At 41.0% G+C, this 22500-nt stretch overlaps 1 protein-coding gene across 4 annotated transcripts in view; it reads right to left on the bottom strand.

Moving 5' to 3' along the window:
* LOC143280783 (WD repeat-containing protein 64-like) overlaps nt 1-22500 on the bottom strand; it is a 151191-nt gene that overhangs the window by 4889 nt on the left and 123802 nt on the right. For 3 of the 4 annotated variants that reach the window (XM_076585461.1, XM_076585462.1, XM_076585460.1), the window contains exons 29-32: nt 17251-17347; nt 12371-12451; nt 11275-11385; nt 6650-6781 (exon numbers count right to left, since the gene is read on the bottom strand). In XM_076585461.1, the coding sequence (XP_076441576.1) occupies nt 6650-6781; nt 11275-11385; nt 12371-12451; nt 17251-17347 (421 nt within the window). The remainder of the gene's footprint in view (nt 1-6649; nt 6782-11274; nt 11386-12370; nt 12452-17250; nt 17348-22500) is intronic. The other variant, XM_076585463.1, reaches the window with a different exon arrangement.

Genomic DNA, 22500 nt, shown 5'->3' on the forward strand with positions numbered 1-22500 from the left:
AGTTGAACAACTCTTGTTCTCTTATAACACAACACAAAATGCATTTGCATTTGCATTTCCCTCCATCACAACAGATTTCTCTTGTGTGAAATTCGGGGCTGCTCTCCCCAGGGAGAGCGCGTCGCTACACTACAGTGCACTACTATTAATGCACCGTACTCTTTCAGTTGGTAGTTCGAAAACCCAGTCGTCTTTTTGAAAGATTAAGATCAATTGTTTAATGACTGGCGTGTGTAGACGTTTACCAGTGAGAACGCATGATTTCACGCAGATAACCCCTCCACTGCACGTTTGGTGCATATCTGTTTTGCATGTGTGGGTGTACGTGTGAATGTGTGTCTTCATGTTTTACATTTATTTGCTTATTTATCATCATTGTTGTCTTATTTATCTATTTATTTATTTATTTTTATTGTTATTATTATTTTATTATTATCATTACTACTACCCTTTTTTTAATCAAAATTATTATTTATTTATTTATTTATGTAAGCTTATCTATTATTTATTTACCTTTTTTTTTCTTCTCAAGGCCTGACTAAGCGCGTTGGGTTACGCTGCTGGTCAGGCATCTGTTTGGCTGGCAGATGTGGTGTAGCGTATATGGATTTGTCCGAACGCAGTGACGCCTCCTTGAGCTACTGAAACTGAAACTGAAACTGTATGTTTGAATCCTATTTTCAGGTACGTCAATTATCGCAAGAGAAGAGAATAAAAGTGGAAAACGTCGACAAAAGTGCGTTCTGGGTATAAAAACAAGTGATGTGCTGAAAAAAAAAGAAAAAAACAAAAAAAACAAAACAAAACAAAACAACAACAACAACAACAACAAAAATGACAGAGACACGTGTCATAAACCACATCATACTTACAACCCAAATGTGTCTTAGCTGTAACCGTATCAATACACATCAATGAAATTAATTCAGAGTTCAGGCTGCCGTCATTAAAAAAAAAAAAAAAAGTGTTGGCCATCACACTCTTGACAAGGGGGGCGGATGAGGAGGAGGAGAGAGAGAGAGAGAGAGAGAGAGAGAGAGAGACAGAGAGAGAGAGACAGAGAGAGACAGAGACAGAGACAGAGAGAGGATGTGTGTCAGAAAGCGACATGAGAGAAAGAGAGAAAAAGGAGGAGAGAATTAGAGAGAGAGACAGAGAGAGAGACAGAGACAGAGAGAGAGACAGAGAGAGACAGAGAGAAGAGAGAGTGAGGGGGTGGGGGATAAGGAGATAGAAAACACACACAAAGAGGCAGAAACCGAGCCACAGTGAGAGAAGAACTATTGATGGTCAATAGGGCTTGACTGAAAGAGAACCGTTTAGATTTCACCCACCACGAGATAGAAAAACACACGATGGGGCAGAACACGAGAGAAAGAGAGAGAGAAAGAAAAAAAAGAGAGAATGAGAGAGAGAGACACACACAGAGAAAGAGAGAGAGACAGAGACAGAGAGTTATAGAGAGGATGTGTGAGTCACAAAGAGACACGAGAGAAAGAGAGAAAAAGGAGAGAATGAGAGAGAGAGAGACAGAGAGAGAGAGAGAGAGAGAGAGACAGTTATAGAGAGGATGTGAGTCAGAAAGAGACACGAGAGAAAGAGAGAAAAAGAAGGAGAGAATTAGAGAGAGAGAGAGAGGGGGAGTGAGGGGGTGGGGGATAAAGAGATAGAAAAAACACACAAAGAGGTATAAACCGAGCCACACTGAGAGAAAAAACTATTGATGGTCAATAGGGCTTGACTGAAAGAGAACCGTTTAGATTTCACCCACCACGAGATAGAAAAACACACGATGGGGCAGAACACGAGAGAAAGAGAGAGAGAGAAAAAAAAGAGAGAATGAGAGAGAGACACACACACACACAGAAAGAGAGAGAGACAGAGACAGAGAGTTATAGAGAGGATGTGTGAGTCACAAAGAGACATGAGAGAAAGAGAGAAAAAGGAGAGAATGCAAGAGAGAGAGAGAGAGAGAGAGAGAGAGACAGAGACAGAGAGTTATAGAGAGGGTATGTGAGTCAAAAAGACGAGAGAGAGAGAGAGAGAAAAAGGAGAGAATGAGAGAGAGAGAGAGAGACAGAGACACACAGAGAGAGAGAGAGAGAGAGAGACAGAGACAGAGAGTTATAGAGAGGATGTGTGTCAGAAAGCGACATTAGAGAAAGAGAGAAAAAAGGAGGAGAGAATTAGAGACAGAGAGAGAGAGAGACAGAGACAGAGAGAGAGAGAGAGAGAGAGAGAGGGGGAGTGAGGGGGTGGGGGATAAAGAGATAGAAAAAACACACAAAGAGGTATAAACCGAGCCACACTGAGAGAAAAAACTATTGATGGTCAATAGGGCTTGACTGAAAGAGAACCGTTTAGATTTCACCCGCCACGTAACAACCCCCCCCCCCTACCCCCCCGCCCCCCTCCCCCCCCGAAGTCCCCCCCACTCCCCCCTCTCAACCAACCAACCAACCAATCACCAACACGCTTTCATAAGGAAAGACAGACAATCAAAAACATCACAGTAACAATAAACACATATATGACAGGGGTAAAAAAAACAAAAAAAACAAAACAAAGTGAAGGTATGCAAATTAATCAATCAACGATAGACTGATGCTTTAACAACAACGACAACAACAACAACAACAACAACAACAACAACAACACACACACACACACACACACACACAACACACACACACAAAAACAAATCCACGAATCTCATCTTCAGCACAACGGAAGCTTTTTAGAAACAACTCAAGTTATCTGTGTAAGGAGGTTTTGCACACGTTAAAGAACGCAGGAAGGTCACCACAGCCGCCGTGATCTTACTGTGCAGTCAGTGACGGGGGGTGCGTTAAGTGTCGCTTCACTCTGTGTCAGGAGTTTCGCTGCTGTCAAACCTCACAGACAGACGCTGTTCACACAGAACACAGGCACAGTGACAACACGATAATGTACACAATGAGGTTATTAAGACGCTTTTACCGCCAATACAGTGTTCGTAAGGTTCTCGCCCTTTCTCCACAAGCTTGACTACGGGGGGAAAAAACATCAAACTGAACGTCTAGTCATTCGGATGAGACGATAAACCGAGTTCTCGTTTGCAGCACGCACTTTGTGCACTGAAAAAGAATCCATGGCAACAAAAGTGTTGTCCTCTGGAAAAAAGAAAAGAAAAAAAAGAAAAGTGTGTAAAAAATAAATAAGCTCTGATAGGTACAAAAATATATTATGTGCAATGCAGGCATGGCCTGACAAGCGAGTTGGGTTACGTTGCTGGGTCAGGCATCTTATGTGTAGCAGATGTGGTGTAGCGTATATGGATATGTCTGAACGCAGTGACGCCTCCTTGAGAAACTGAGACTGAAAAATGAAACTGTTAAAAAAATTAAAAAAAAAACAAAACCCCAACAAAAACAACAACAAACAAGAGAGGCAAGGCCTTCAAGACTCACTTGTGATACACTTAAAAAAAAAAATCCAAGCTTTTTATTTATTGAGTATAATTTCAAAATGTAATGTTTAAGATGAGAAAGATCAGTTTAAAGCAAATTAAGTTCCCGAGCATTAATTACAGAGTAATTTCCCTTTTTTTTTTTACTATCTGCACCAAAACGTTTGCAAAATAAATGAAACTTCCATGCTTAGCAAAAGAAGTTCCTGTTTGAACAAAAAATGATAATAATGACTGCTCTTGTTGTTGGGTCAGAATATCAGATCAAAGTGCCAAGTTTATAGAATACAAAAAATATAAATATAACAGTAAATGCAGTTTGCATATAATTAGGCTTCATGTTTTTATTTTTTTTGTGCCCACCCCAGAGGTGCAATATTGTTTTAAACAAGATGACTGGAAAGAACTGAATGTTTCCTATTTTTATGCCTAATTTGGTGTCAGCTGACAAAGTATTTGCAGAGAAAATGTCAATGTTAAAGTTTACCACGGACACACAGACACACACACACACAGACAGACACACACACACACACACACAGACAACCGAACACCGGATTAAAACATAGACTCATTTTGTTTACATAAGTGAGTCAAAAACAAACAAAACAAACAACAACAACAACAAACTCGGAGCAGTGAAACAGGAGTCACTTTCATCTGAAGTGACAAACATTTCTGATCACAGACCCTTCGCTTGAGATCAAGCACAAGTGATCAAACTCCTCATCAAAGTGATTCTCATTTCTCAACCCACAACATTTTTGTTTTCGCAAACTCTCTCCACTTGTCTTTTATATATATATGTATGTATAGTTTCAGTGATCATAATTTGTTTTATCACCGTGCTTAATAATGATAATAATAATAATAATAATAATAATAATAATCAGAAGAAGAATAGGATAACACACACAAGCACACAACAGCAACAACACGAGAACAGTCTACCAGCAACGTAAGGTCACTAGCACAGTGATAGCAAGTCAGTCCCAATCCTAATCAGTATTCATATTCTCTTCAATCTCAGCATGTTGATTCCCTGTCTTATAATAACCCATGCCTTTCACTAAATGCAAACTTGAGATGCGCGCACGCACGGACGTACACACCACACACACACACACACACAAACAACAACAACAACCACCACCACCACCAAACACAACAGTAATTTTTTTGCAAAGTGAACCTCTTCACAAACAACAACAACACGTGAGGTATGTTCGTGTAAAACAAAGCAAACGTGCCTTGACCGCCTGTGCACACACACACACACACACACACACACACACACACACACACACACACGCACACATACACACACAAAAGCTTTCTGTATTTTGTGCAGTTGATACCTTTCCATTGTCGCCTCAGTCTAATGTGGTCTCTGTATAGCACGAATGAAACACTTTGCAATACCATCGTAAGCTTAAAGATAAAAAAAAAAAAAACGTAAATTGAGACTAAGCACACACCCCCACCCCCACCCCCCGGTCACCCCTCCAAAAACTCACCCCCTAGCCAACTCCCGTTCCCACAAAAGAAAATAACAAAATTTTCCTTATTCTCCGCATTTTTGTAACAGTATATCAGTACTGTATTGGACGAAAAAAAAACCAACACATTAAAAAAAAAAAAATTGCAGCGTAACTATAATGAACGAATAAACAAGAAAATAGCGGTAAGTTACAATCATACATAGACAAGGAGGAAACTATTGCAAACGTACATAAAAAAAATTCAGCGTTGTGGCTTATAGCTTATACAAACATACAATCATATGGCTTATACAAACAAGTTCTAAACTGGTGATCCCGACATCAACATAAACCAATGGACAGGTGAAGGTGGAAACTGACGACGATGATAACAACGTCAAGGAATTAAAGCAGTTTTCGCATTTCCTAATTTCTACACTCGCTAGAACGCTGATCTAAAGAGGGTGTGAAACAACAGCACGCTCCTCAAAACTGGCAAACGGGTTAAATAATAAGCATGCATGAAACTAAAACTAAACGTATTTAAACTATCTGCTTGGAGCAGCATAAAGTGGCGCCATTCTGGGCTTGGCTCTCTTAGACAAAGGACATAAGTCATTCATGACTTCACATCGACTGTGCACTCTGCTCTTTAGACGTTGCCATGCTCATAACACCATGCACATCAACTCCAACATGATTACAAGTGGGAATATTATACATAATCATGAATGTATTAACTACGATATGGTGGTAAAACGAAAATCAGAAAATAACTTTTAGAAACTTTATCAGCATCCAGCAATGAACTCCTCTCTAATTAACCTAAAAGAACAACCTATTCGCATTATTATTATAAATATTCGCACAATGCAAATTGTTTTAGAAACAATAATAGGCTTTATCCATTCGGAATCCAGTTACACAGCAACATGATGCTCAACCAATAACCCTCCACCCACACTCTCCAGCACACACACACACACACACACACACACACACACAGAGGCACACACGTACACATGCATGCACGCACACACACACACACACACACACACACACGCACACACACAACAAAATAAGCCACCCTCACCCCACCCCCAACCCTAACACCCCTACAGCACCACCCACGAGCTCTCTCTCTCTCTCCACACACACACACACACACACACACACACACACACACACACACACACCCCTACCTCAAACACACACACACACACACACACAAACACACACACACACACACACACACACAACCCTACCTCAAACACACACACACACACACACAAACACACACACACACACAACCCTACCTCAAACACACACACACACACACACGCACACAGACACACACACACACCAAACAACCCTACCTCAAACACACACACACACACACACACACACACACACACGCACACACACACAACACACACACACCAAACAACCCTACCTCAAACACACACACACACATACACACCAAACAACCCTACCTCAAACACACACACACACACACACACACACACACACACACACACACCAAACACCCTTACCTCAAACACACACACACACACACACACACACACTCCTCCAACACCTCCAACACCCCCATAAACCCCTCATCACATCCCTCATGACCCCCCCCCCTCCTCCCCCCACCTCCCCAAACACGCATAACAAAAATAAAATAAAATAAAATAAAATAAAATAAACCACTTACGGTGCGCTGTTTATCGGCGCCCTTGGAGAAGGCCTTGGCTCCCTGCAGCGCGATATACACAGCTTTGAAGCGCGATATAGCACCACCCGAGGGGCCAGAGACAGCGCTGGGTTTAGTGCGCATGCGTGACAACTGCAGGTGGGTGGGGGTGGGGGGGGGGGGGGGGGGGGTCACACGTGCAAAGCAGCAGGTTAGTAGTAGCAGTAGTAAGTGGGTAGGTCAAGGGTGAGGTCAGTGCGGGGTAGGGGGGGGGGTGAGGGTAAAAGAAAAGAAAAGAAAAAAAAAAACGGCACCAAAAAAAAAAAACAGCAAAAAAAAATAAAAAAACAGCAAAAAAAAAAAAGCAAAAAAGCAAAAAAAAAAAAAGCAAAAAAACAACAAAAAACCCCCCAAAAACAAACAAAAAAAAGCAAAAAAAAAAAGCAAAAACAAAACAAAAAAAAAAAAAAAAAGCACAAAAAAAGCAGGCTGGTTAGGTAGGTATCTAAAATGTGATACTTCTGTGTCTATGTAACTTGAACTGTCAAGGGGCAGAGTGGAAAACAAACAACAACAAAACACACGCGCGTCAGGCGAGGAAAACGTACAATCGCAGGGGCACGGGTTTTTTTATGATGATGAAATCAAAGGGTGGAGAGGGATTTACTATGATAGAAAAAAAGGAAAAAAAAGAAAAAAAAAGAAAAAAGAAAAAAAGTGACTTGTTATAAAAATTAACCATCTATCTAAATATGCTGGGAATCAATTGATCATACAATCAATGAAAAGGAAGGATTACGAGTAAACTAGCAGGGTAGGAATATATTCATATTATTTGTCTATTAAAAAAAAAGAAGAAAAAAAGAAGAAAAAATTAAATAAATAAAAGCAAAAATAGCTGAATTGTCCGAACGTTTTGTTGTGGTTTTTTTTCTTATAAGACAAACAAAAACAACAACAAATAAAATTAAAATTAAAAAAATCCTTAAAACTGCGAAACGTCGCTATATGTCCATAGAGTTAATTAAGGACCGCAGCTTTCTTCTAGCAGGCAAGGTAAAATAGTGCCACGTTTATTCTTAGTCATATCTTGTTTGTCAATAACCGTGGTATCATCATCATTACCATCATCTCTCTCTCTCTGATAATGGAAGTGGTGGTGACGGTAAGGCCTATACTGAAATAACTGATTTTTGGTGACGATGATGACGATGACGGTGAAGATTATAGTGAGATAAACCAAACAAAACCCTCCTCCTGATTGCTTGGAAATCAAAATCAAAGTTAGGTGCAAACCCATGAACAGGTTAAAGGGCCACGCTCAGCTCAAGTGCATTAGGGTGCAGGGAGGAAGTTGGCCGAGTGGTTAAGACGTTCATCTGACAATACAGAGAGTCCGTGAGGGTACTGTAATTGTTGTTGTTGTAGTTGTATTTCTTTTTATCACAACAGATTTCTCTGTGTGAAATTCGGGCTGCTCTCCCTAGGGAGAGCGCGTCGCTACAGTACAGCGCCACCCATTTTTTTGTATTTTTTCCTGCATGCAGTTTTTTTTTTCCCTATCAAAGTGGATTTTTCTTCAGAATTTTGCCAGGAACAACCCTTTTGCTGCCGTGGGTTCTTTTACGTGCGCTAAGTGCATGCTAGCCCACGGGACCTCGGTTTATCCAGACCACCACTCAAGGTCTAGTGGAGGGGGAGAAAATACCGGCGGCTGAGCCATGATTCGAACCAGCGCGCTCAGATTCTCTCGCTTCCTACGCGGACGCGTTACCTCTAGGCCATCACTCCACTACTGGGTTCGAATCCCGCTCTCGCCCTTTCTCCCAAGTTTGACTGGAAAATCAAACTGTGCGTCTAGTCATTCGGATGAGACGATAAACCCGAGGTCCCGTGTGCAGCACGCACTTGGCACACTGAAAAAAAGAACTCATTGCAACAGAGAGTGTTGTCCTCTGGCAAAATTCTGTAAAAAAAGAAATCCACTCTAGTAGATACACAAGCGCGCTGAGTCACGCTGCTGGCCAGGCATCTCCCTAGCAGATGTGGTGCAGCGTATATGGATTTGCCCGAACGCAGTGACGCCTTTTTTTTTTTTTTTTTGAGAAACTGGAGCTGACAGGGGCAAGAAAACCACCTCCTCATTCTTCGTTTAATCCAGTCTGAAGACACACACACACCAAGCGATACAAGGCGAGTTGAAAGAAAAGTGTCGGACAGGCCAGGTCCTTTCCCTGTGTGTTATTGGTCACGCACAAAAGCCCCCTTCCCTTGTAATTAGACAGGTTAAGGAGGAAATTAGCGCGCGTCCTTTCCACAATCTAGTATCACCTTACAATGATTCAAAAGAAATGGCCCATTCAAATATCTTTCATGATATATTAAAACACACACCAAAAAGCAACAAAACACTCATGCATAAAAAAAATAGCAAATTGGCAACACAAGCTCAAAATGTAATTTTGAAATAATAATGCAAGGCAAATACTTAAGGCACAAATTAAAACAAAAGCTTGGGGGGGATGTAATCTCAAGCAGAATACAAACCAAAGTAATAAAACTTCTCTTTTCATCCACAATAAAATAAAAGTACACCACCAAAAAAGCAAGCATGACCAAGCCTGTCCGATTGCTAGAAATCAGATGGCAGTCGGTGTATGAAAGATGATGTTTTGAACGAATGCCAAGATGCAGTGTATTTTTGAAATACTCAGATGAGAGCGTTCAATTGCATGCAAGGAATTTGAAAACCTTAGAGACGGGCGCAATAGCCGAGTGGTTAAAGCGCTGGACTGTCAATCTGAGGGTCCCGGGTTCAAATCACGGTGACGGCGCCTGGTGGGTAAAGGGTGGAGATTTTTACGATCTCCCAGGTCAACATATGTGCAGACCTGCTAGTGCCTGAACCCCCTTCGTGTGTATATGCAAACAGAAGATCAAATACGCACGTTAAAGATCCTGTAATCCATGTCAGCATTCGGTGGGTTATGGAAACAAGAACATGCCCAGCATGCACACCCCCGAAAACGGAGTATGGCTGCCTACATGGCGGGGTAAAAACGGTCATACACGTAAAAGCCCACTCGTGTGCATACGAGTGAACGTGGGAGTTGCAGCCCACGAACGATGAAGAAGAAGAGGAAGAAGATTTGCTCTCAAGAATTGAGTACAACGACCACGTAATGATATATATAACGATGATGTTTTCTTTTTTCCCCCGCGAAACGGGTGAATGAATATTTTTTTATTGTGCAAAAAAATGATAATCGCAATCACGTACAAGTGAATGTTATTGAGAAATGGTTTCATTGTGAAAGGTTCGACGAGTTAGATATTTCAAAGAACCATAGAACAGTCAGCCAAGTTTTAACTCTTTGTTTTAGTTCTAAGGTTTTCTTCTTCTTCTTCTGCGATCACTCGTATGCACACGAGTGGGCTTTTACGTCTATGACCGTTTTTACCCCGCCATGTAGGCAGCCATACTCCGTTTTCGGGGGTGTGCATGCTGGGTATGTTCTTGTTTCCATAACTCACCGAACGCTGACATGGATTACGGGATCTTTAACGTGCGTATTTGATCTTCTGCTTGCATGTACACACGAAGGGGGTTTAGGCACTAGCAGGTCTGCACATATGTTGACCTGGGAGATCGTAAAAATCTCCACCCTTTACCCACCAGGCGCCGTCACCGTGATTCGAACCCAGGACCCTCAGATTGACAGTCCAGCGCTTTAACCACTCGGCTATTGCGCCCGTCTTGAGAGCAAATCAAAATGCATGTTTTAGGTTCGATGTGGGGTCTTAAAAATCAAGAAGCAAAAATTAACGACAGTTTCGTAAGACAGGATTGGTTATACAAATACATGGAGCAAAACATACTTTTGAAATCAAATCGTCTAATAAAAGCATAATGATATATATATAGACAAGGAAACAGCAAAGGGGAATCTGCTCAACTAAGCACATAACTAGTTTGGAGAAGATATATATCGGGTGTCCCCCCCAAAAAAAAGCGAACCGCTTTTTGACAAGTATTTTCTCAGTGACAGAGAAACTGAATTCATTGAAACTTTTCACACAGTAACCTTAGGGTATCATCAGAGAGAGGAGATATCGGTGGAAGAAATACGTAAAAGCATTTCTGCTGCTTGGAAGAAACGGCTTCGTTTAGTCGTGGAAGAAGATGGAGGCCACATTGAGCAAAAACTGAAAACAAGTGAGTTTTCCTCTGATATTAGATTTTTTTGACATGCTGTTTTGAATTTGACAAAACTCGCATAATTTGCGTCCGAACTTTTAGATATTTTGCAGATTTGTTGATGATACCCTAAGGTTACTGTATGAAAATTTTCAATGAATTCGGTTTGTCAATCATTGAGAAAATACTGGTCAAACAACGGTTCGCTTTTTGGGGGGACACCCAATATATATTTCTTTTCAAACAAAGCAAAACGCGAGGGATCAAAATAATGCTGTGAGAATGGTTTACTTGTACATCTCTACTACACTCGTCTACAAAATATGAATTAAAAAGATTTGGGAATCGAAAAAAATCTATGGGGGGGGGGGGGGGTAATAATAGAAATAACACCGAGATTCAAACGGAAGTCTGAGAATTGAAATTGAACTGACAGTGGAGGCTGTACCTTGTTAGCTTGAGCGACTCCGAAAATGTTGGAAGAATACATTCCTTCCTCTTCATCGTCCTCCAGTCTGTAGCTCATCTCGGGAGTCTTGGGCCGCTTGGGGGTTCGAACCTAGATAACAAAAAAAACCCCAAAAAACCCAGCTACAAATGTTGTTGCTGTTGTGCTTTTCTGGTGCTCTCCATTGAGGTTATGTTATCAGTGTGGCGTGTTTTTTGTTTTGTTTTTTGTTTTCGTGGTTTACTTTTTCTTCATATTATATATTGGCCTGTGTGCAGATGGTTTTCTCTGTGTGTGTGTTTGTGTGTGTGTACGTGTGTGTACAGTGCGTGCGTGCATGTGTGTGTGTGCGTGAGTATGTGCGTGCGTGCGTGCGTGTGTGCGTGCGTGTGTGCGTGCGTGCGTGCGTGCGTGTGTATGTGTGTGTGTACGTGTGTGCACAATGCGTGCGTGCATGTGCGTGTGTGCGTGCGTGCGTGCATATCTGTGTGTGTGTGTGTCTGTGTGTGTGTGAATTTGCTCATAATTTTGTCTATGTGGTCAAGTGTGGATGCGTACACGCGTGTTTGGGGGGAGAGTGGGGGGAAGGGAGAGGAGGCGGAGAAGGTGGGTGGGTGGTTGTGGGTGTGGGTGTGGGTGTGCATGTATGTTAAGTGAGTGTGTGTGTGGGAGGGTGTACATGTGCATGTGTTTAATATGAGAGAGAGGGGGCGGGGGGTGGGGGGGTGGGAGAGAGACAGAATGGAATAGAGAGAGAGAAATACAGAGTGACAGAGAGAGAGAGAGAGAGAGAGAGAGAGAGAAGGGGGAGTTATGGGGGGGGAAGAGACAGAAAGAAACAGAGAGAGAAATGCACACACACACACACACACACACACACACACACACACACACACACACACACACACAGAGAAACAGAGACAGAGAGAGAGAGAGGCAGAGAGACGGACAGAGAAAGAGACAGAGACAGACAGACAGAAACAGAGACAGAAAAACAGACAGACAGAGACAGAGAGCTTGCTAAAGACAGACATAATAGCACGGACAAGCAAAAGCAAGTGTGTGAACGACACACCCCCTCACTGACAGTACTGACCCTGTAAACTGGGAGGGCTCTGAACACAGCCCCAGATTTCTTCTCCCCCGTGGTGAAGCTTTCCAGGTGAGTGTTGTAAGCCTGTCACAAGGTAAATTTATTATTATTATTATTATTATTATTATTATTATCATTATTTTGTAAGCCTGTCACAAGGTAAATTTATTATTATTATTATTATTATTATTATTTTATCATTATTTTCATTACTACTACCTTTTTTTCTTTTTCTTTTTATATCATCATTATTATATATTTATTTATTTATGTAAGCTTATATATATATATTTTTTTTTTCTCTCAAGGCCTGACTAAGCGCGTTGGGTTACGCTGCTGGTCAGGCATCTGCTTGGCAGATGTGGTGTAGCGTATATATGGATTTGTCCCAACGCAGTGACGCCTCCTTGAGCAACTGAAACTGAAACTGAAACTGTCACAAGGGGGAAATAACAAACAGTCCCCTGTTTAAGTTCTCTCTCTCTCTCTCTCTCTCTCTCTCTCTCTCTCTCTCTCTCTCTCTCTCTCTGTGTGTGTGTGTGTGTGTGTGTGTGTGATCAGTAACACCCCTACCTCTTCTAAAACCAGCCTGGAAAGTAGGTAAAATTCCTTTCTTCTCCAGATCCAATATCGTACAACATGATCAGACATTTTCCAATGTCCTTGAATGGCAAGTGTGTGTGTGTATGTGTGTGTGTGTGTGTGTGTGTGTGTGTGTGTGTGTGTGTGTGTGTGAGTGTGTGTGAGTGAGTGGGCAGGGGAATGAGGTAGGGGAATTATAATGGGCATTTGTGTGCATGCATGGATGTATGTAGAGAGAGGGTGGGGAAGAAACGTATGTGAGTATGTGGGTGCGTTAGAATATTTTTTGGAGATAATGATATTAATGAAATTTGGTACCTTGATTTGTTAAATATGTTTGTTTGTTTGTTTGTGTGTTTTTTTTTTGTTTTTTTTTTTTGTTTTTTTTAAATCATACCTTCCTCAAATCAGAATTTCCTTGTGTTGCTCAGTTAATATTTTATTCAAATGGTTGCGAAAATGTCAGTACAACAAACAGTTAATCTGACAATAAATGGTTTCAGTCAGTCAGTGTGTGTGTGTGTGTGTTCGTCTTCAGTTTAACGTCTATCCACTTGAAGTGATATTAGACGAAAAAAAAAAACACACGAAAAAACAAAACAAACAACAACAACAACAACAAAAACCCCACACCGTGGGGGTAGGGGTTGGGGGGGGGGGGGGGTGTGGGTTTGTGTGTGTAAAAGTGTGTGTATGTGTGGAGGGTGAATAGGGAGAGACAACGCTAGGGAAAAATGGAAACGTTATAAACGCCAACATCAAACAACTATAACAAATGTCCTATTGGACTACGCAGCAAACCTCCTGCAACAGCAAATAACACACTGTGTGTGTGTGTGTGTGTGTGTGTGTGTGTAATAATCATAAGCTGGAAATAGAAACAGGGAGACACAAAGGCATACCACGAGAGTTACGGCTTTGTTAAGCTTTGTAACATGTTTGTGATTGGTGATGAGTTTCATTTTATAATGGGATATCCCAATTATGATCAGTTACGAAATAGATATATTCCTAAAAAAAAAAATATTTGTCTCCAAAATCGGTTTTTAATTTTTGTAATATGCTCAAAGGAGGCAAAAAAAAGAGGTCAATTTAGCTGTAAGTAAGATGATTAGATCTGCAAATGTTGCCTAGTTATACTTTTGGAGTTAAAAGACATTTGTGTTTTCTCACCTTTTATGTGACATTGTTGTGTAATTGGAAATGTTTGTTCTGGGCATGAAAAGATTATTTTGCGGTAATCCTCCATACTCCAATAGGAGTGAAAGGATAATTAAAACTTGAAACGTGTGTGTGTGTGTGTGTGTGTGTGTGTGTGTGTGTGTGTGTGTGTGTGCTGTGCGTCTGTCTCTATCTCTGTCTCTCTCTGTCTGTCTCTCAGTGTCTCCGTGTGTCTCTCTGTCTCTGTCACTGTCTCTGTCTGTCTGTCTCTCTATCCATGTCTCTGTGTCTATAATAATAATAATGATAATAATCATATCAATACTGATGATGAAAAAAACAACACAACAACAACTACTACTACTAATGCTGCTGCTTTTTTTTTTTAATGTATTTATCTATTATCTATTTATTTACTTACTTATTTTTATTTTATTTACTTATTCATTCCATTTTTGTTTTGTTCTGTTTGGTTATTTTATTTTATTTTATTTTATTTTATTATTTTTATTTATTTATTAATTAATTATTATTATTATTATTATTATTATTATTATTATTATTATTATCTTTTTTTTCTCAAGGCCTGACTAAGCGCGTTGGGTTACGCTGCTGGTCAGGCATCTGCTTGGCAGATGCGCTGTAGCGTATATGGATTTGTCCGAACGCAGTGACGCCTCCTTGACCTATTGATACTGCTACTGCTGCTAATACTTCTAACTCTACTACGACTTCTAATACTACTGCCACTAAGACACAACGACGTCAACAACAACAATGACTACTACTACTAATGCTGCTACTGCTGCTACTACTGCTATCTCTTCTGCGACTTCTACTATTACTACGATGACGACGTCAACGACAACCACGATAACTGCGACTACTACTGCACGTAACAACGACTACAATGACAGCGATAACAACAGGACAATGGAACAGCACCAACAACAGCAGCCACAGCCACTATTAGTATCATCATTGGTGTGTCCTCAACACCGCCAACACCACAACCGATAATAACAACAACGACGATGACGACAACGATTACAACAACAACAACAACAGCAAAACAACGAAGATAACGATGACAACAACGATTACAACAAACATAACAACAACAACAACAAAGACGCGACGACGATGACGACGACGACATAGATTACAACAACTGTGACAACAGCAACGACAATGACAACGACAACAATGATTGCAATAACAACAACGGAGATGACGACGACGACGACAACGATTACAACTTTTACAACAACAACAACAACGAAGACAACGACGATGACGACAACGACAACAACAACAACAACGAAGATGACCACGATGACGACGACAACGACGACAACAACAACAACAACGAAGATGACAAGGATGACGACGACGGTGATAAAACTAAAACAACAACGACGACAACAACAACAACAACGAAGATGACCACGATGACGACGACAACGACGACAACAACAACAACAACGAAGATGACCACGATGACGACGACAACGACGACAACGAAGATGACAATGATGACGACGACAACAACAACAACGACCACGATGACCACGATGACGACGACGGTGACAAAACTATAACAACAGCGACGCCAACGACAACAACAACAACAACGAAGATGACCACGATGACGACGACAACAACAACAACAACGAAGATGACCATGATGACGACGACAACAACAACAACGAAGATGACAACGATGACGACGACGACGACAACAACAACAACAACGAAGATGACAACGATGACGACGACGACAACAACAACAACGAAGATGACGACGACGACGACGACAACAACAACAACGAAGATGACAACGATGACGACGACGACGACGACAACAACAACAACGAAGATGACGACGACGACGACAACAACAACAACAACGAAGATGACCATGATGACGACGACAACGACAACAACAACAACGAAGATGACCATGATGACGACGACAACAACAACAACAACGAAGATGACCATGATGACGACGACGACGACAACAACAACGTAGATGACCATGATGACGACGACGACAACAACAACAACAACGAAGATGACCATGATGACGACGACAACAACAACAACGAAGATGACGACGACGACGACGACAACAACAACAACGAAGATGACCATGATGACGACGACGACAACAACAACATCGAAGTTGACCATGATGACGACGACAACAACAACTATGATGAAAACGACGACGACGACAACATTAACAGCAGAAATAGGATGTACACCAGACCTTGACGACGACAACTATAACAACAACAACAAAGATGACGATGACGACGACGACGAAAATAACAACAAAGACGACCACGATGACGACGACGACGACAACAACAACAACAACGAAGATGACCACAACGACGATGACGACGACAACATTAACAGCAGAAATAGGATGCACACCAGACCTTGACGACGACAACAATTACAACTATAACAACAACAACGACGACGACGACGATGACGACGACAACGACAACAACAACGAAGATGACGACGATGACGACGACGACGACAACAACAACAACAACGAAGATGACCACGATGACGACGACAACGACAACAACAACAACAACGAAGATGACGACGATGACGACGACAACGATAACAACAACAACAACGAAGATGACCACGATGACGACGACAACAACAACAATTTTGATGAAAACGACGACGACGACAACATTAACAGCAGAAACAGGATGCACACCAGACCTTGACGACGACAACAATTACAACTATAACAACAACAACAACAAAGATGACCACGACGATGACGACGACAACAACAACGAAGATGACGTTGACGACGACAACGGCAACAACAACAACAACAACAAAGATGACCACGATGATGACAACAACAACAACAACAACAACAACAACGAAGATGACCACAACGACGACGATGACGACGATAACATTAACAGCAGAAATAGGATGCACACCAGACCTTGACGACGACAACAATTACAACTATAACAACAACAACAACAACGACGACGACGATGACAACAACAACAACAACGAAGATGACCACGATGACGACGACGACGATGACGACAACATTAAAAGCAGAAATATGATGTACACCAGACCTTCGGTTTGATTAGAGCCTGGAAGAACTTCTTATCCTCCGGTTTCAAGATCTCGTGTCTTCTGGCCATGTAGGCAGAGCGACGGAACGGCGCCCACCTGATCAAAACACGCCATCAAATCAATGGATCAATCAACGCACCATTCTGTACAAACACACCATCAAATCAATGGATCAATCAACGCACCATTCTGTACAAACACACCATCAATTCAATGTATCAATCAACGCACCATTCTGTACAAACACACCATCAAATCAATGTATCAATCAACGCCTCCATCTATACAAACACACCATCAAATCAATGGATCAATCAACGCCTCCATTCTGTACAAACACACCATCAAATCAATGGATCAATCAACGCCTCCATCTATACAAACACACCATCAAATCAATGTATCAATCAACGCCTCCATCTATACAAACACACCATCAAATCAATGTATCAATCAACGCACCCATCTATACAAACACACCATCAAATCAATGTATCAATCAACGCCTGCATCCATACAAACACACCATCAAATCAATGTATTAATCAACGCATCTATACAAACACACCATCAAATCAATGTATCAATCAACGCCTCCATCTATACAAACACACCATCAAATCAATGTATCAATCAACGCCTCCATCAATACAAACACACCATCAAATCAATGCATCAAACAACTCAGCCATCAATCTAATCAGCACTAGCTAGCCCACCAACCATTCAATCCAGTCAAAATCAAAACAATAGACCCCAGTCTGTTTTTTTCTAAAACACAATGAAATCAGAATCAACCGATCAATCACCGTATTATCATAAAACACACGGTGCAGACAATATTCCCGTCAACCTGGCCATTTATTTAAAAAAAAAAAAAGTTTAGTAGTGGTAATTCTAAAGAATGACGACATCAGTTACGTCATAACAGGGACAACCGCTCACACACATGATCCCTGATCCATAGCGGGGTAGGGGTAGGGGTTGTGGTTGGGGAGGGAGAGAGAGAGAGAGACTGTTTTGGAGTGAAGAGAGGGTGGGGGGTGTTGCATGAATCAACATCCTAGTAAATCTGTTAACACCACGTGGTTGCGTACTGTGTTGCTAGCAAGACACGATGGTTTGAGACATACAAATGCATTATCATTTAGAACGTCCAAATTCTGAATAATAAAAAAAAAAAAATTATTATTTTATTTTATTTTTTAGTTATGTTTATCTGAAATGGAAGATAGATTTAGGGGGTTGGGAGGTGGGGAGAGGGGGAGTGTAAGAGGTAAAAATAAAATGATTGGAAACTCATCCCCCCCTCACCCTCACCCCCCACACACGCACACACGCACACACACACACACACACACACACACACACACACACACACAAGAATCAAGAATATTTAATCCTTTCACCCCTTTTGGGGGCATGGCGGATATTATATAACAGCAATAGTATTTTACACCCAAATCCAACATAAACAATCAAAAATAACATAACTATCAGAAACAGACTATACAAACTATATGAAACACAACATAAATGATGATAGTATTTTTTTTCTGGTATTAAACCTCAGGATAGATCAGACTACGTTGCTCATCTTTGCAACATTACTTAAGTTTAACCAACATCCCCACCCCCCCCCCTAATATGGTATGTAATATGATATATGTATATATAGACCCGATATCGTATTTCTCACTGGAAACAGTGTGTTTGTCGCTGCAGTCTGTGTGTCTGTAGATCACATCAGTATACTGAATGCTGTAAGTTTTTGTTTGGTTGGTTGGTTGGTTGGTTGGTTGTTTTCCGTTTGTTTGATTATTTGTTGTTGTTTTTCTCTCTCGTGTTTTTTTTCCACACTTCATGTTCTCGCTTCACCATCCCCCAATTACCCGTCGCGTGTGTGCTAATGTCTTTTTTTGTATGTAAGTTTCTTCTTTTATTTCTATATATAAAAAAAATCCCAAATAAGGAAAGTGAATGAGATTGCTTACCTCATTACATTTTTTTTCAAACTGAATAAAAGTTAAAGAAAATAATACAGAAAAATCAAAGTACATAATAATAAAACGTTCATACGTACACACACACAACGTTAACACATACGCGCACGCGCGCGCGCGCGCGCACACACACACACACACACAAACACGTGCGCGCGCACAAGCACACACAAATTTACGGCAACAATGCTAGTATGAAAACAAGTTAGCCACAGTTAAAGACTACTTGAAATAAAAATGAAAAAGAAATCACTACATAAAATGTAATGTAAACCACAGGCATGCAAAAATAAAAAAAAGAAGCAAAAATATGTAGATAACAATTCATTCAAATCGCAGTTTTAGTAAATGGTTAAGTTGTGTGTCAGTGCTAAGGGGCGTTTATTAAAACATGCCATTGTAGGAACAAAAGATCCTTAAAACAACAAGCACGTTTTCTTTGATTAACCCTTTCACCGCCAGTCAATTTAGAGTACAAAATTCCCTTGTGGTATAAACACAGAAAAGACAGTGGCTAAGAATAGCTGGGGATTCTCCCTACAATGTATAGAAAATATGGCCTGTCCTACCACCGAACATTAAGAGCAGTAGGTTCATGGATAACAGACCAATGAATGGTCAACTTTCAGTGACATGGGTCCTCTACCACGCCTGTGCATACATGCGAGCTTGGCGGTGAAAGGGTTAAGCGGCCTTTTTTATATCGCCGACCGGGTGGAAGATTATCAAAACAGGAACACAGTGTGGGCGAAAAAAAGTTATTCATAATGGAAACAGCCTTCAGTTTCGCTGCTTCTTTTTGTTAGAGTCTCTAGGGAGAGAGTTTGTTTTGTACCAGTTATCTTGTTGACGACGGTCACGTTTCTTAGCTGTTCCCCTACGTTTACGTCGACAGAGACTTTCAAACCTAACAACAATGCAAGAGATGAAAACAGTTTAATAATAATAATAATAATGGTATTTATATAGCGCTGGATCTTGTGCAGAGACAAAGCGCTTTCGCACCAGTCATTCACACGTATGCATAACTCTAATACTGTAGAAACTAAAGACAAGGAAGGGCATGCAAGGGAGGCTATTTTGGGAAGAGGTGGGTTTTAAGGCCAGACTTGAAAGAGCTGAGTGTGGAGACTTGACGAAGCGAAAAAGGAAGTTCATTCCAATCGCAAGGTCCGGAAACAGAGAAAGAACGGCGGCCAATAGTCGAGTGTTTGAATCTGGGTATGCGTAAACAGAGTGGATCCGAGGCCGATCGTAGTGAGCGAGATGGAGTGTAGAGGTGAAGGCAGCCGCAGAGATAGGAAGGGGCAGTTTTGTGAATGCATCTATAACATAGATTGCTGATCTTGTACTTTATTCGGTGTGAGATAGGGAGCCAGTGGAGATATTGCAAAAGAGGAGTGATGTGCTCAGATCTTTTCTTTCTGAGAACGAGTCGGGCAGCAGAGTTTTGTATGCGCTGAAGGGGCTGAATGGATGAAGCAGGCAGACCAGACAATAGAGAGTTACAGTAGTCAAGGCGAGAGAGAATGAGAGAAACGACATGTGTGTTAAAGAGCTGGAAGGTTTTTTTTTGGGTTTTTTTTTCTAGTTCTGTGATATAGTTTTTTTGGGGTGTATTGTGATGGCGGGAGTAGTTTTAAGGTTTGTGACAATGTGGGTTTCCTTTTTAAAAGTATTGTGGTATGATATTGCATTATTAAAGGCATGTATGTGATATGTATGGTGGGTGTGTATGTAGTCTGTGATGAGTGTGTGTGTGTGTGTGTGTGTGTGTGTGTGTGTGTGTGTGTGTGTGTGTGTGTGCTTGTGTGTGTGTGTGTGTGTGTGTGTGTGTGTGTGTGTGTGTGTGTGTGTGTGTGTGCGTGCGTGCGTGGTTGGTTGGTTGGTTGGCTGAGAGTAAAAGGGTTGTGCATGAAGTTTTTTTTGTTTTTTTTAAATTTTTTTTTTACTTTAGTGTTTAAATGCATGTTTTTTTAACATTATTATTATTATTATTATTATTATTATTATTATCATTATCATTATTATTATTATTATTATTATTATCATCATCATTCTTCTTCTTCTTAATATCATTATCATACATTTGGACTAGCAACAAATGCTCTAAACTTCCTCAGCAGGTGGGGTATGTTTACGTTGATGGACCGTCTTTGCAGCCATTGTCTATATGCTCATCAAAAGAAAGCTTGTTGTCAATGACTGTGCCTAAATATTTAAATTACATACGACACAACTTCCACACGATCACTCTTTAGCATCACAACCGCAAAACTGTCACCCGTTTTTTTCCCCTGTCTATTGTTAATTCTTTTGTTTTTTTCCTACATTCATTTCTAAGTAGCTGTCCTTCCTTTTCTATATTATAATTATTATTTATTTATTTATTTATTTATGTAAGCTTATCTATTATTTATTCACCTTTTTTTCAAGGCCTGACTAAGCGCGTTGGGTTACGCTGCTGGTCAGGTATCTGCTTGGCAGATGTGGTGTTAGCGTATATGGTTTTGTCCGAACGCAGTGACGCCTCCTTGAGCTACTGAAACTGAAACTGAAACTGTCCTTCCATCATCCACACAGAACAGGCATCTGAGTAAAATATGAAGACAAAAGAATCCTCGTCTTTCACAAGTTCCACCAGAGCCATATCGTCTGAGAAATTTTAATTAAAATGTGATGAACAAACAGTCTGAAATTTCATGTGGTCGTAGATAGAAAACAATGTGGGAGACAGGACACACCCTTGTGGAGCTCCTGTGTTGAGTACCATCTCGTCTGACAGGCAGTCATGAACACTGGCACTCTATGGTCTATTCTATCCAAAAAAACAACAACAACAACAACAAAAAAAAGTCTCGAATCCAAAGAGTGATGTTCGTATTTGAAATTCTATAGACAAAGTCCTGACGTAATTTTTTCTGAATTTCGTAGGTGCAGATAGATCATAATTATCAAAACAATCAGCCAGTCAATGGATCGGCCGCCCAGTCAACCAACCAACCCAACCCAACCCAACATCACGTCACACAACCAAAGAACACGACCATCCATCCAACCAACCAACCAACCAACCAGCCAGCCAACCAACCAGCCAACCAACCAACCAACATCCAACCAACCAACCAACCAACCAACCAACCAGCCAACCAACCAACCAACCATCTAACCAACCAACCAACCAACCAACCAACCAGCCAACCAACCAGCCAACCAACCAGCCAACCATCTAACCAACCAACCAAC

The sequence above is a fragment of the Babylonia areolata genome, chromosome 4 (genome assembly GCF_041734735.1).
Source record: "Babylonia areolata isolate BAREFJ2019XMU chromosome 4, ASM4173473v1, whole genome shotgun sequence".
In the NCBI taxonomy this organism is placed as follows: domain Eukaryota; kingdom Metazoa; phylum Mollusca; class Gastropoda; order Neogastropoda; family Buccinidae; genus Babylonia; species Babylonia areolata.